This window comes from Tasmannia lanceolata, unplaced genomic scaffold (genome assembly GCF_043159265.1).
Source record: "Tasmannia lanceolata isolate RefF3 unplaced genomic scaffold, GAP_Taslan_0.1 ptg000003l, whole genome shotgun sequence".
NCBI classification, from domain to species: domain Eukaryota; kingdom Viridiplantae; phylum Streptophyta; class Magnoliopsida; order Canellales; family Winteraceae; genus Tasmannia; species Tasmannia lanceolata.
In genome coordinates this window covers 54,223,555-54,235,863 of record NW_027518680.1, presented here as the reverse complement: position 1 = coordinate 54,235,863, position 12,309 = coordinate 54,223,555, and the positions used below count along the sequence as shown (strand labels likewise).

Here is a 12,309-nt window from a genome sequence, read left to right as displayed (position 1 = left end):
CCTTCTCCCCCTGACCTTTGCAAGTTGAACCGTTCATCACTCCAACTCCCTCCATCTCTGTTTCACTTTGTTTTTGTTTCATTTAGCAGTGATAAATTCGTCGATCTGTCTCACTGTCTGTTCAACAAATAGATGGCAGTTCCATCTATCAATATCTATGGTCTTGGATTTCTCATTCGCCCCCAAAAGATACACACACTCTTCATGTTCATATTATCTTCAACCCACTGGATTTTTGGCTATCTTCATGTGCTCCCATATGCAGGGAAATGACAGAAGGAAATGCAATATGCCATCTTGAAATCTTCTTGACACAAAACATAGATCATTTGGAGAGGAGCTAACTAATATCATCATTTATTTCATTTTTCTCAATGCCAAGGACCCTTTCCATAAAGATCTAATCATAATCCACAGAGGTATCAAAGGAAAACCAGATGAAACAAAAGATTACAAAAAAAAAAAAAAATACAAAACCCTAATCCCCAAATATAGTATATCGTGAACCATTGATCGAAGGTCCACAATGATCAAAGATCAAAAACCTCCAAAATCCTAGTTTTAAGATTCATTAATTATCGGCCGCCGACCTGTGGTCGACCGCCGCACCAATTCTGGAATTTTTTAATGTTTCGTTTTTTTGTTTTTTTTTTTAACCATAACTTCCAATCCAACGGTTGGAATTTTGATTTCTTGGGCTCGTTGGATTTATCTCAACACGAGAAATCCAATAAACCCAATGTATTATTTAAAATTCCATCGGCCTAGAACCAAAAATTTTTCAACCACAATTTCAATTCAAAATAGGAAACCAGGGGAATTTCAATCTCTGATAGCCGGGAATGGGCTCCGGGCGTACCGGTAAAAATCATGCTCTATCATTGATGGACTATGTTGCCATTGATAGTCGATGGTGTAAATCGGTATGCGGGCGGAAGCTTGGGGGCCCCAAAAACAAAATTTTTATCTTTCAACCAATCTAACCAAGATTCTAGTTACTAGATTAATCCATGGTGATGAATTGGAATACAAAAGTAAAGCGAAATTTTCCAAGACCAATTGATTGACTAATACCGCCAATCTCTTCTTGATCTACTCCCAGCTAGGTGCCCTTCATTTCTTAAAACTCATGCAGCTCTGGAAGCCGAAGCAGTGGCTCCTCTCGTTGTTACTGTTCCACTGAAATTTATGCTCCTTGATCATTCCTACGTGTCTTATTTGCTGGACTTTTTGTTGTTCTTCTAAGAACTGCTGATAATTTCTTTGATCTATCCAACAACACTGAATTTACATTCATTTAAACACACTTTGAATGAAAAGTTTCCGAAATTTGAAGATAAAACTGTTCTCAGGATTGAGTGTATACTGTTCTCTGGATTGAGTGTTTACAATCTCGAGCATTCTCCATCCAGACCTGGAGGTGCTGAACCACCTGTTGGTTTTCATTAGAATTTAAACTGAATAGCTTTCATTTAATTTATGAAATCTGAGCTTAAACCAATTGAAGCTGTCAAGTTTTGTGATATTTCTCATGGATTCTAATGTCCTATTGAAATCTCTGAAGCTGTTGGAGAAGATCCTTTGATGTGGAATAGCATTACATGAGATTCCATGAAATCTCTGAAGCTATTGTGCGCTTTCCTCTGTTAACTGAAGTTAAGATCAAGCAAATACCATTCAAATTTGGCCAGTGTTTTCCTCTGTTAATGTAAGGAGAGTTAAAACCATGGAATGAGATAGCTTAATGGAGAGCAGACATTTAAGATGTGTCTAGTGTTTTAATATCCTAAAACCATCATCATGACTTGAATTGGAGCTAGGTCTGATCCATATTTGGACAAATTCACCATATGACTGAGAATTACATGTTTAATGTATGCTTAAAGTCATGAGAAGGAACATTGAGTTTCTGCACTTGGATAGGTTTTAGTGTGCTCTACAACTCGAATTTCGATGTATTTATGCTTCGTTTCAGTGGTGTAGAAAATGAATGTATTTGTAGAAAGCTAATCAAGTTACACCTTCCATTTGACTGCTTTAAATACTCAAAAAAAGAAAAGAAAAAGAAGTTTAGTGTATTCTTGCATGGGGCTTTGTCATTTGAATAACGGGTGGTTGTTCCTGTGATTCAATTTGAGATACATTTTAAGGCCTTCTCCCATTGGTAGATACTCTTGAAATTGGAATGCCTTTGGCTTGAAGAAAACTCACTAGCTCTATGCAATTTCACATGTAAATAGAGGCATTAGAACCAATCTTGCAGTGGCAGAATCTTACTCATATCACTGATTGTGCACATTTGAGTTGCTAATTGTTGACCTAGAGCTACTTGTCTAGTCCTGTACCTGAAGGAAAAATCTAAGAAGGGTATTAGAAAGAGTTGTTAAGAAAATTCACAGCTAATCTGAGATAAGATCTTGCTCATCGCTATACAGATCCAACAGTTCAGCAAATTGAATTGTCTAGACCTTTTCAGACTCTACTTGTTCTTCTTGTCCATCCGTCTCGTCTAACTTGCGGATTGGAAATTGATTATACCTGCATCTTATCATTGTATTTTGCCAACCATTATCGCTTTGTGGGCTCTAAAATCGTAAATCTCCTGATCAGAGATAGTTGTAGGTAGTGAGGATTACATTGGAAGAAGATCTGATTATTATGATTTTGGTGTGAGTGTTTATTCAATTCTCGTAAGTACGTAACATTCAATGGAATTCCATTTGTTTTTCCAAAGTGGGTGCTATTTGGTTGATTGACTCTTTTATTAGTGTTTTGATAATTGAAAAAATACATCAAGTGTTTTAATTGGTAATCTTTGATTCCCATGTGACCAAATAGGTGAACTCATTCGGTTCAAATATGATTGATAATAGATTTGCAGACAAATTTGTTGCAGATATATTGACTCCATTCTCTTATATAATTGATCAACCTTTGATTTTTGTTTGCTTTTGTTGGTATTTACTGGTTTTTTGTTTATAGGTGTTCTGTTTTTCCTTCTTTTAATTTTCACTGGCCAAAGCACACTCAACAGGGGTATTTCCAGAGTTTGTAGTGATGGCCGCCATTGCCAAGCCACTTGAAATCCATCTCCATCTGCCTTTACCTCTTACGAGTTTTTAGAAGGCAAGAAAACTCTTGTCAATCTTGTTCATTTATGCACACATCACTTTTTTTTAATAGATAAGCTGGAATTAAACCCCTGACCTCTAGATTGAAAACCAAAGCCTTAACCAATTGAGCTTTGATAAATAAGCTGGGATTACACCTCTGACCTCTAGATTGAAAACCAAAGCCTTGACCAATTGAGCTTTGATAGATAAGCTGGGACTAAACCTCCGACCTCTAGATTGAAAACCAAAGCCTTAATCAATTGAGCTAGAGGTTCAACCCTTAGGCACTTCTCTCTTTGTAGAACAGTAACCTTCAGTGAGAGAGACTTCTTTTACCACGTTCTAGAGCTCCACAACCGGTAAAGAGGGAGTGATTGAAGAAATGCCCGGGGCGAAAGTGCGCAGTTCAAAATTCAGTTAAATTTTCTTTATGGTGTATGCATAGCTGCACGTAAATGCAGTATGACAAAGTTACCACCCTTGATTTTCCAACAGCAGCCTCTTATAAAGTCGGATGAAATATAAAGTGGAGCAGCTACAAAGTGACACCATATAAAAGTTCCCAACTTAAGATATCTCAATCATGTAAAAGATGCTCTAATTGAAAAAAAAGGAAACAACATTTCCCATTAATGAAAAGAACTTTCAAAATTTTCATAACCAGTTCTAAAATCTCTCTACTTTACATTATTCATCAGCTAAAGAAAACAATGCTATTCAGACTCTTGAAACTGTATGTAATATCTGTATCTTCAATGCTTGAATGATAGCTAGAAAACTGGACATCCAGCAACTGAAACACCAGGTGCCGTCGGACACGAAGCCAACGGGCAGTGATCTACCTGAGTTCCCCACCACTTCAAGTTCACCTTCTCATTTTGAAATGCGAAAAACAAAAGCACACCCATGAATGCAGTTCCAATATCCAATGCTGAAGACAAGACATAGTTATATTTCTGCCACCACCCTTTCCGGTATCGAAAAACAAAGTAGTTGAAGATGGTTCCGGTGACAAGCCAACTAGCTATGTTGGTCGGAGTTGCCGGTGGCATTCCGGCGAAACCATAAGAGATAACTGGTATGTTGATCAAAGAGATCCATTTCTTTTCAGGGAAGATTTTGCTTAGTATCCACACAGGTACAGGCAGGAAAGCTCCAATAAGGAACAACCAGACCAAGTTCCTATACATTCCTCCGGGCCCAAATAGACGCCTTGGCCCAATGAGACCCCATATAACTGATGCATCAAAGGTGACTCGGAATTTTGGGCATGTCCATGGGCTATCTGGATGGAGAGATTCAATGTCACATATATTGTCTATGTTCCCCAGCATCCACCATGCAACTGCCAGGTTGACAATGCCTGAAACTATCGTCCCCACTAGCTGAAAGAGTTGAGTTATGAGTTGTGGAACTAAAATGCAAAGTGAAAATGCTCAAAAAATTCAAAGTGAAATTTTAACCATTTGTGGAAGTTCTCTGATTTGCATACCTGAGCTGTGAACATGCACCTAGGTGGGATCTTCATGTAATGGCCGAGTTTTAAATCAGACAAGAAAGCAAGTGCATGGCTTGTGCTTATTCGTCCGTAGAACTTGAAAAACAGATTCGCAATTGGCTTGCCAGGCAGAATATATCCAATTATGAATTGTGCTATGACATCATAGCCAGGTTGCTGTTTAGTAACCATAAAAATAAGGATGTTATAAGAGACCCACAAAATTTAACTTAACCTATATAAAAAAGTTCATGCTTGGTACTAGCCACAAAGTCCCATACAATGCATATACTGCAATATAACTCCCAAATCTTGTTGATTAACTCAGGACACTAAAAGTCTGTAGGGGATAGAATTTTTTCCTTAAAAGTTTCTGGGTTTTCCTATCTCTTTTTAGGTGAACTTGGAAACTGAAAGACAGATCTCCAATCTGGGTTCAAATTTTTAAATACTGCATCGAACCTTAGAGACACAGTCAAATTCACAACACGAGAAGTCTGCTAAAATGAAAAAAAAATGATAACAAGGTTCTCATTTAAGAAAGAGAATTTCAGTTTTAATGTGTAGTATACTGTTGTGTGCATTACAACGACAAAGTCGGGAGCATTCATAATTGCTACAGAAATAGTGCTCATTTGTGAATCTTCATAAACACCTACATTTATGATTCTGTTCGTGGAGCTCATTTGTGCTTTGCTTTGATCATTAGTGGCATGAGATAAAAAAGGAGAACTCAAGGCATCATACATCATAGCCTTGAAGCAAATTTTGGGTGATCCCAAACTTGGAAGTATGGCTAGATGATATATGATTGAATACAAAAAGTATTCAATTTTAGGTGGACCAGATAACTGTGCTATTCTAACTCTGACCAGCCCACTTGACATGGAATTTCCACAAACAAATAATATTGCATTCTGATTACAGTGTAAATATTCATACTGTGGCATTAAGCTATAAAATGGTTATATTGCAGATTAGTGTTAGTCCATGTATCTATGATATTCTATGTCTTGGGATTAATATTTGGTGTCATGGAGTGGGATTTAGGTGGCTTGTAGTTAAACATTATGCATAAATGTCCTATAAATTGTAAATTTGAGTACCTGGTTTGTCGTTGCTTGAATGACTCCAATGGGGAGAGTAATAAGCCATGCAAAGGCAAAGGCAAAAAGCATGCCCCACCATGGCAGCTGCACCTCTGCTTTCCATAGAAATGTCATCAACAAGGATATCCCTACGCTGCTTGCTAGTAGAATAAGGAACCACCATTCGGGAGCCCCTTTGTACTTCTTCATCAATCTTGCGTGGACATCCAACTTTACAGCCTTCATTGCTGATTTACTTTGTCTCAGAATATCACTACAAAATGGAAGAGATGATAATAAAGGTGTCATAAGAAACACATTATCATCAAGAAATAATGCACTGAAAATGAACTGAAAATATGGTGTACTATATGCTAGAATGGTAAAAATCAAGCAGTCCACTAGGTAGAGAAGAGATGAACATTACTTTAATTTAATGCGTTTTGTGTCGAATATTAGTTCAAAGGTCTACCTGCCATGGAAGAGTAAGACATGGGTGATGGTTGCAGCAATCCTCGCAAATCCAGACCCAATTGAGAGTGCAAAAAGAGGACTGAGGTAGAGCTTCCCATAACTATCATAGGCAGCAACATTGAGATCATACTGAGGAGTCAAGATCTTGGTAGTATCATACTTATGGCCAGTGGAAGTGAACAACTCACTAGAAAATATAGGAAATTTTCGGGCATCGAAGGTATTGTATTTCCAGTAACACAAAGGGATGATTATGTAGATAAACATGATGAACCCAACTGCCACATTGAGAATGGAGAACCATGGAGTCACTAGCGGGCTGCCATGGTAGGCCGAGATCCCAGCCCAATCAAGAGTAAAGGCACCCACTCCAAGCCCGCGGTACCCCGACCCAATCTGTTGAGCTGTGATGCTATGTGGCCGTGCCCAACAAACCCATGAAAAAAATGTCAAGATTGGGAATAGATAGCCGGGTAGAGCATAGTAGAAAAAACTTGCCACCATGAAAATAAGGAAGAACTTCATCCTAGTCGGGCCTTTTGATCTGTCATCCCTCTCGTGGAGTGCTCTGCAACATCATTGTGATGGTGAGTAAAAATCCAAATTACTCTAAAACTCTGTTTCTTTAGACCTAAAATGGGCGTAAGGCAAATTTTAAAAATGAGTTCAAAATTTGTTGTAGTCCCATTTTATGTTGAAAGAAATGAAGCCTAAATGAAAGTTTAGAACTATGTAAAGAAACTATCAAAAGTAGCCTGAATGAAAGTTTATAACTATGTAAAAAAACTATCAAAACTTCTCGTTTGCATTAAACTTTTTTCAGATTGTTTTTACTTTATTTATATTCTCTGAAATGATCTAGCACCATCCAAATTCTAGATTAAAACCCAGTAATATTCTCTTCTATCTCCATTATCGTTATGCTTTAATGTCATGAAACTGAAAGCTGAACACATCAGTCAAGACGGCCCACAAGATTTTTTCAATTCAGATATCCATTTTCCTATACATGGGACTCAAATCCATCTACAATCCAAAATTCAAGACTCATATGTTTTTTGTTTTCTGTTTCTGCTTCCTTAAACCTTTTACAATGAAAGCTTCAAAACAAAAGATTTTCTTTTTGAGTTTTCTGATTCCTTATACCTTTAAATGTGAAAGCTTTGAAAACAAGAGAGATTCAATCTCAAACTCTAATACTTAAACCGACAACTAAGCCTCATTCATGCATGCTTTAGTTATGCTCTTATCTTCTTCTTTTTTAATCTTTTCCACTCATAACTAGAAGCAAAGAAAGCTTTTACCATAAAAGTAAAAACGAAAAGATGAAAACACAGACCTGAACAGTGAAACCTGAGCCAGGTTGGAAGGCCACCACATCTCAACAGGGTCAACCAAGTACCTTCTCAGCATTCCAGCCCATCCATACCCCATAATCTGCCACAGAAACATTAATGAATTTTATAATGGAAAACATGAAAAAATTCCAATAATTTTGCTTTTATATATTACTTTTGAATCCAGCACAGATACAGACTATGTTACATTTCTTTTTTGTGCTACATCTGATTTAAACACCAACAATTTTTTTTGAAACCAGCACAGATACAAACTATGTTACATTACTTTTCTGTGCTACATTTGATTGAAACACCAACAAAAATCAGGAGGGACCATTGACAGAATTAAAATAAAATAAAATACTTCACCATAACTTGCTTTTGGGAACATTTTTCTATTCATGACACAATGTATTTTTGTTAAGAAACAGAACTCCAGAAATACCTGAGTGGACAAGACGATTAAAAAGGCAAGAAGAAAACTCAAGTTCTGCTTGTAATAAGCTTTGATGACTGTAATTGCCCCAATAGAATAAGCATCTCCCCCTCCATACCACACCCCACAATTTGCAAAAATAGTGATGATCACATGCTCTTTCATATTAAATGGACCTGGGTTGAGGCTAAATTTCAGACCCATCATGTTCAATTCTCTAGTGGGAAGGACTGATGCCATGAATTTTCCAATGGGTAGGACTACAATCTGCATGAGCATGGCCGAGATAGTGAGAGGTTGGGTTCTATATGAGAAAAAAGTGTTCAAGAATATGAGAATTGTGCAAGATGAGAGTCCTAGGAACCAGGCTCGGAATGTCATGACCGGTAGTAGTGGATCATCGGTTTCTGGCACTACTAGTGCCACTTCTTCGATCGAGCATCGATCTGACTGTTGTTCTTCATCTTGCTTCTCTAAGGTTGGAATTTCCTTCTTTCCTTTCCCAGTCTCCATTGAAGGTGGGTTTTTTTTGTTCTTCAGACCTCTCTCTTTCTTTCTGTCTGTATGCATGTGTATGTTTGAGGTTGATTTTATAGAGTATGGGGTGGTGGGGGTTTGTCTTATTCGTGAAGACATGAACTTGAATTGACGAAAATACCCTTGGTAGAAGATATGTGGGAGAGTGAGGCTAGACTCTATTGGTGAACATAGGTTTGGCTTTTGGGTTTGATTTTTGGCTCAATTGCAGATGTATCCAATCGTCTGTCTATGTCATGATAGTGCCATGTATGACACAGATTTTATATGATGCCCATGCAGCACCAAAATCTAATGGGGCCCACATTGTTTGGGGTGATCTGAACCACTCATTAGTTGGGTTCTGATGTAGATAGGGTGTGCCTCGAAAATCTTATCTATTGGATGATCCTAACCCTCTGATTTGTCGAGGTTTAATATGAACAGCGCAACATAGTAACCTCCATGGATTGGAGGGTTAGGATCATCCTATGGAAAAGATTTTCTCAGCATACTCTATTTACATGAATGGTTTAGATCATCCAAACAATGTGGGCCCCATTGTACTTTTGGGCTGATCATGCACGACCTTGCTCGGTATAATTTCTCATGTAATACAAACAAGGGAAGTGATATATTTACCCCTTTTTTTTAACTTGAGCCATCCCCCTCTAGTGTATTTTTTACTACCCTTTTAGAGTACAAGCGGGTGGCCCAAATAAGAAAGAGGGGTGAATGTATCACTCTCCTACAAATGACATTGAGAATTGAATGGTTAAGATGGTTTTGGTTGATGAGATGTTTCCACTATTCAGTCTATTCTCCAATCCATAGTAGGGTCCACCCTTTATGCGCAAGTTCTTTAAACAAAAATGAGAAAAGGGTACTTTGGTCATTTAGATGGACCCTATCATAACATTGGAAATGAGACAGGTTGTCTTTTTCTAAATAGGTAAGCTAGTGGAGAGTTTACACGTGCATGCGTGAGACACGTGCCCCACACCGTCGCCACACGAGTGCCCTCTCCCTTCTTTCCGAAAACGGAACGTTGCCCCTAGTACGGGCCGTGCTCTAGGCTGACGTGTCAGATGATGTGGCAGTGGCTTCCACGTGGCAAATTCCCACATCTGAATGTGGGTCCACAGTTACGTTTAGAATCCGACTACCAATACAGTCTAGACGTATTTTTCAAAAAGTACTGTACGGACCACATCATAGGATGATCCAAACCGTCCATTAGATGGAATACAGAGTAAATAGGCTGTTCCCCAAAAATCATTCCCATAGGATGATCATAGCCCTCCAATCTATAGAGGAACTGCATATTATGAAAACCTATTTAGATTGGAGGGTTGGGATCATCCGATGGAAATGATTCTTTTGGGAAAAACCTATTTACTCTGTATTCCATCTAATGGACGGTTTGGATCATCCTATGATGCGGTCCGTACAGTACTTTTTTGTAAAATACGGGACTATAAGGGCTTACACTATATAAAATCTCCAGATGAATAACATGTAGCGGGTCCCACAAGCCACAAAGAACTATTGTCTATGGTTGTCATGCTTTTGAAACCGAAGTGATGTATTTTCCTCCTTTTCTTCCCCAGGCCACCCTCTCTTGTGTACCTTTTCACGGTACCTTTTCTTCCCCAGGCCACCCTCTCTTGTGTATCTTTTCACGGTACCAGAGGGTGGCCTGAGGAAGAAAAGGAAGCGAATTTATAATTTCCCTTTGTAAACCTTCACAGAAAGAACGGTCCTCACAAAAAGATACCACTTTCTTATATGGGTCAGGGGTCAGGTTAGGGTGATTCTATTTTCTTCTCCCTGCCACCCCTTGTAGTGTCAAAAGATAAAAGCAAGAGAGGGGGTGGCCTGGGGAAGAAAAGGAGGAGAACACATGACTTCCTTTTTCAAAAGCATGACATCAATAATTCTGACGCTTGTGGGACCCACTATATCCTATTTGTCTCTCTTTCCATGTGATATCATCTCCCACTTCGAATTGCAATTGGTGGTCAGATTCTAAACAGAACTGGGGCCCACCATATTATAAGTCTAACAAACAACTGGACCCCCACATTCAGATGTGGGAATTTCCTTTGGAAATAATTCATGCACTCTCTTGTTTAGGTAACAGCACTTCCAACAAACTATGAAATTCACTTTTGTAAATTATTATATAGACCTTGTTCAGATAATGAAAAACCATTCTTCCCTCGTCTCCTAGCCTTTTCTAAGACAATGGCGCTTACTGTTGGTATTGCCCATACAATTCTCCTCTCTTTGGCTCTCTTAGTTTCTCTACCAAACAAATTTGTGGAAGCCAGTAATGGTGGATTCAGTGTTGGCCTCATTCACCGTGACTCCCCTCTCTCTCCTTTTTATAACCCTTCTGATACCATTTACGATCGAATGGCTAAAGCCGCACGCCGATCAAATACTTTGTTTCATCATCCATTCACCCTTCTTGTGTACAATCAATCAACTGTTACGGAGAGAACAGGGGGGCCACTTCACCCGACAAGCAATAATTACCTATGATTCTTGTTTGGTAGTTTCCTAGGATTATGATGCTAAATTGGCAAGCAAACACCATAAAGTTACCAAAAAGCGTATTTTTTTTTACTTGGATTATCCTTGAGGATTCTAGGCATGTGGCAACCAAACATAAGGCAAGTCACCACATACTCTAATAACGTCCTGGCATCGTTTCCGCCCCCTTTCCCGACATCAAGCCCATAAACACTATGACAATAAAATTTGAATATTAAACAACACGTTGAAGTCGTGTATTTGTTCATACTAATGCACAACTTCAATTCCCGTATCTCTAAAGTATTCGTCAAAGTCCATGTAAGTCCATGAGAGCTTACATATTGGCATATGTCTGAAGAGAAGTGCCATTATTAAAAGACGTATCTTAAAATACTCAACTCAACTCAACTAAGCCTTTGTCCCAAACTAGTTGGGGTCAGCTAATGAATCCTTTAGCAAATTTTTCATTAAGAAGGTGAAAGGATCTACCCGGCTCAAATTGACTAAGTCTAATCCTGATACTAGTTGGGTTCGTCAGCTACATAGATCATTTTCTTCCATTTTCTCCTATCCAAGGTCATGTTCTCTATTATGTTCATAGGCCTCAAGTCTTTCCTCGCTGTTTCTACCCAAGTTATTTTCGGTCTGCCCCTACCTATTTTTACTCCATCAACTTGGCACGTACCTTAAAATACACGCATTTTAATTTGAAAAATACTGAGTCTTACTAAATTTTTCCAAAGCTCACTCAAGCTTACAAATGTTTTGTTATTTGGACTGACTAAGGCCCACATAGTCCTACTAGTATTTGGATCTATTAACAAGGTCTATAAACCTCCGTTGGTATTTGAATCCATTAGTGGAGCTCATAAACCCTCAGGACAATGATAAAGATTGAAAGGAAAACACTTTCAAAATCTGATTTCCTTTGGAAAAAAAAAAGACAAAAGTGGACTTGACTAACGATTTGGTCATTTCCCTTGCTGGGTTTTTTTTGTTCCCAGGATTTATGTGGGTAAAGGTTTAGTGGTCACATCAGCTTTTTCTTGCTGACATCAGCAAAATCTTGTCTTGAAAAGGGTGTTCTCTCTTTCTCTCTCTACCCTCTCTCTCCACTCATCATAATATCTTTCTCTAATTAATGCTTGTCCCCTCTTTTGTCTCCTACCTTTACCCACATAAATCCCAGGAAAAAAAAAAACCCGGCATCCAAACAGAGCATATATAGTGTTTTTTGGATTTCATGGGGATTCGAGTTCACTTCCTTGTTATCTTGTGCATGTGTCACAACCTACAGTTTCAT

At 38.4% G+C, this 12,309-nt stretch overlaps 1 protein-coding gene across 1 annotated transcript; it reads right to left on the bottom strand.

The window, feature by feature from the left end:
* Positions 1-3,714: 3,714 nt before the first annotated feature.
* Positions 3,715-8,507, bottom strand: LOC143863355 (oligopeptide transporter 3-like). The gene is made up of 6 exons (XM_077374038.1): positions 7,959-8,507; positions 7,513-7,610; positions 6,172-6,741; positions 5,718-5,973; positions 4,606-4,788; positions 3,715-4,498 (listed from the first exon to the last, which is right to left on the bottom strand). The coding sequence occupies exons 1-6, from the start codon at positions 8,460-8,462 to the stop codon at positions 3,884-3,886; spliced, it is 2,226 nt and encodes a 741-aa protein (XP_077230153.1). The 5' UTR covers positions 8,463-8,507; the 3' UTR covers positions 3,715-3,883.
* Between the last annotated feature and the right edge of the window lie 3,802 nt (positions 8,508-12,309).

Excerpts from the sequence above, each read along its gene's own strand:
- LOC143863355 (XM_077374038.1), bottom strand. The coding sequence starts at position 8,462 with ATGGAGACTGGGAAAGGAAAGAAGGAAATTCCAACCTTAGAGAAGCAA. Across the intron at positions 6,742-7,512 it reads GCTCAGGTTTCACTGTTCAG|AGCACTCCACGAGAGGGATG; the intron begins GTCTGTGTTTTC and ends ATGATGTTGCAG. Across the intron at positions 4,789-5,717 it reads TTCAAGCAACGACAAACCAG|CAACCTGGCTATGATGTCAT; the intron begins GTACTCAAATTT and ends GTTACTAAACAG.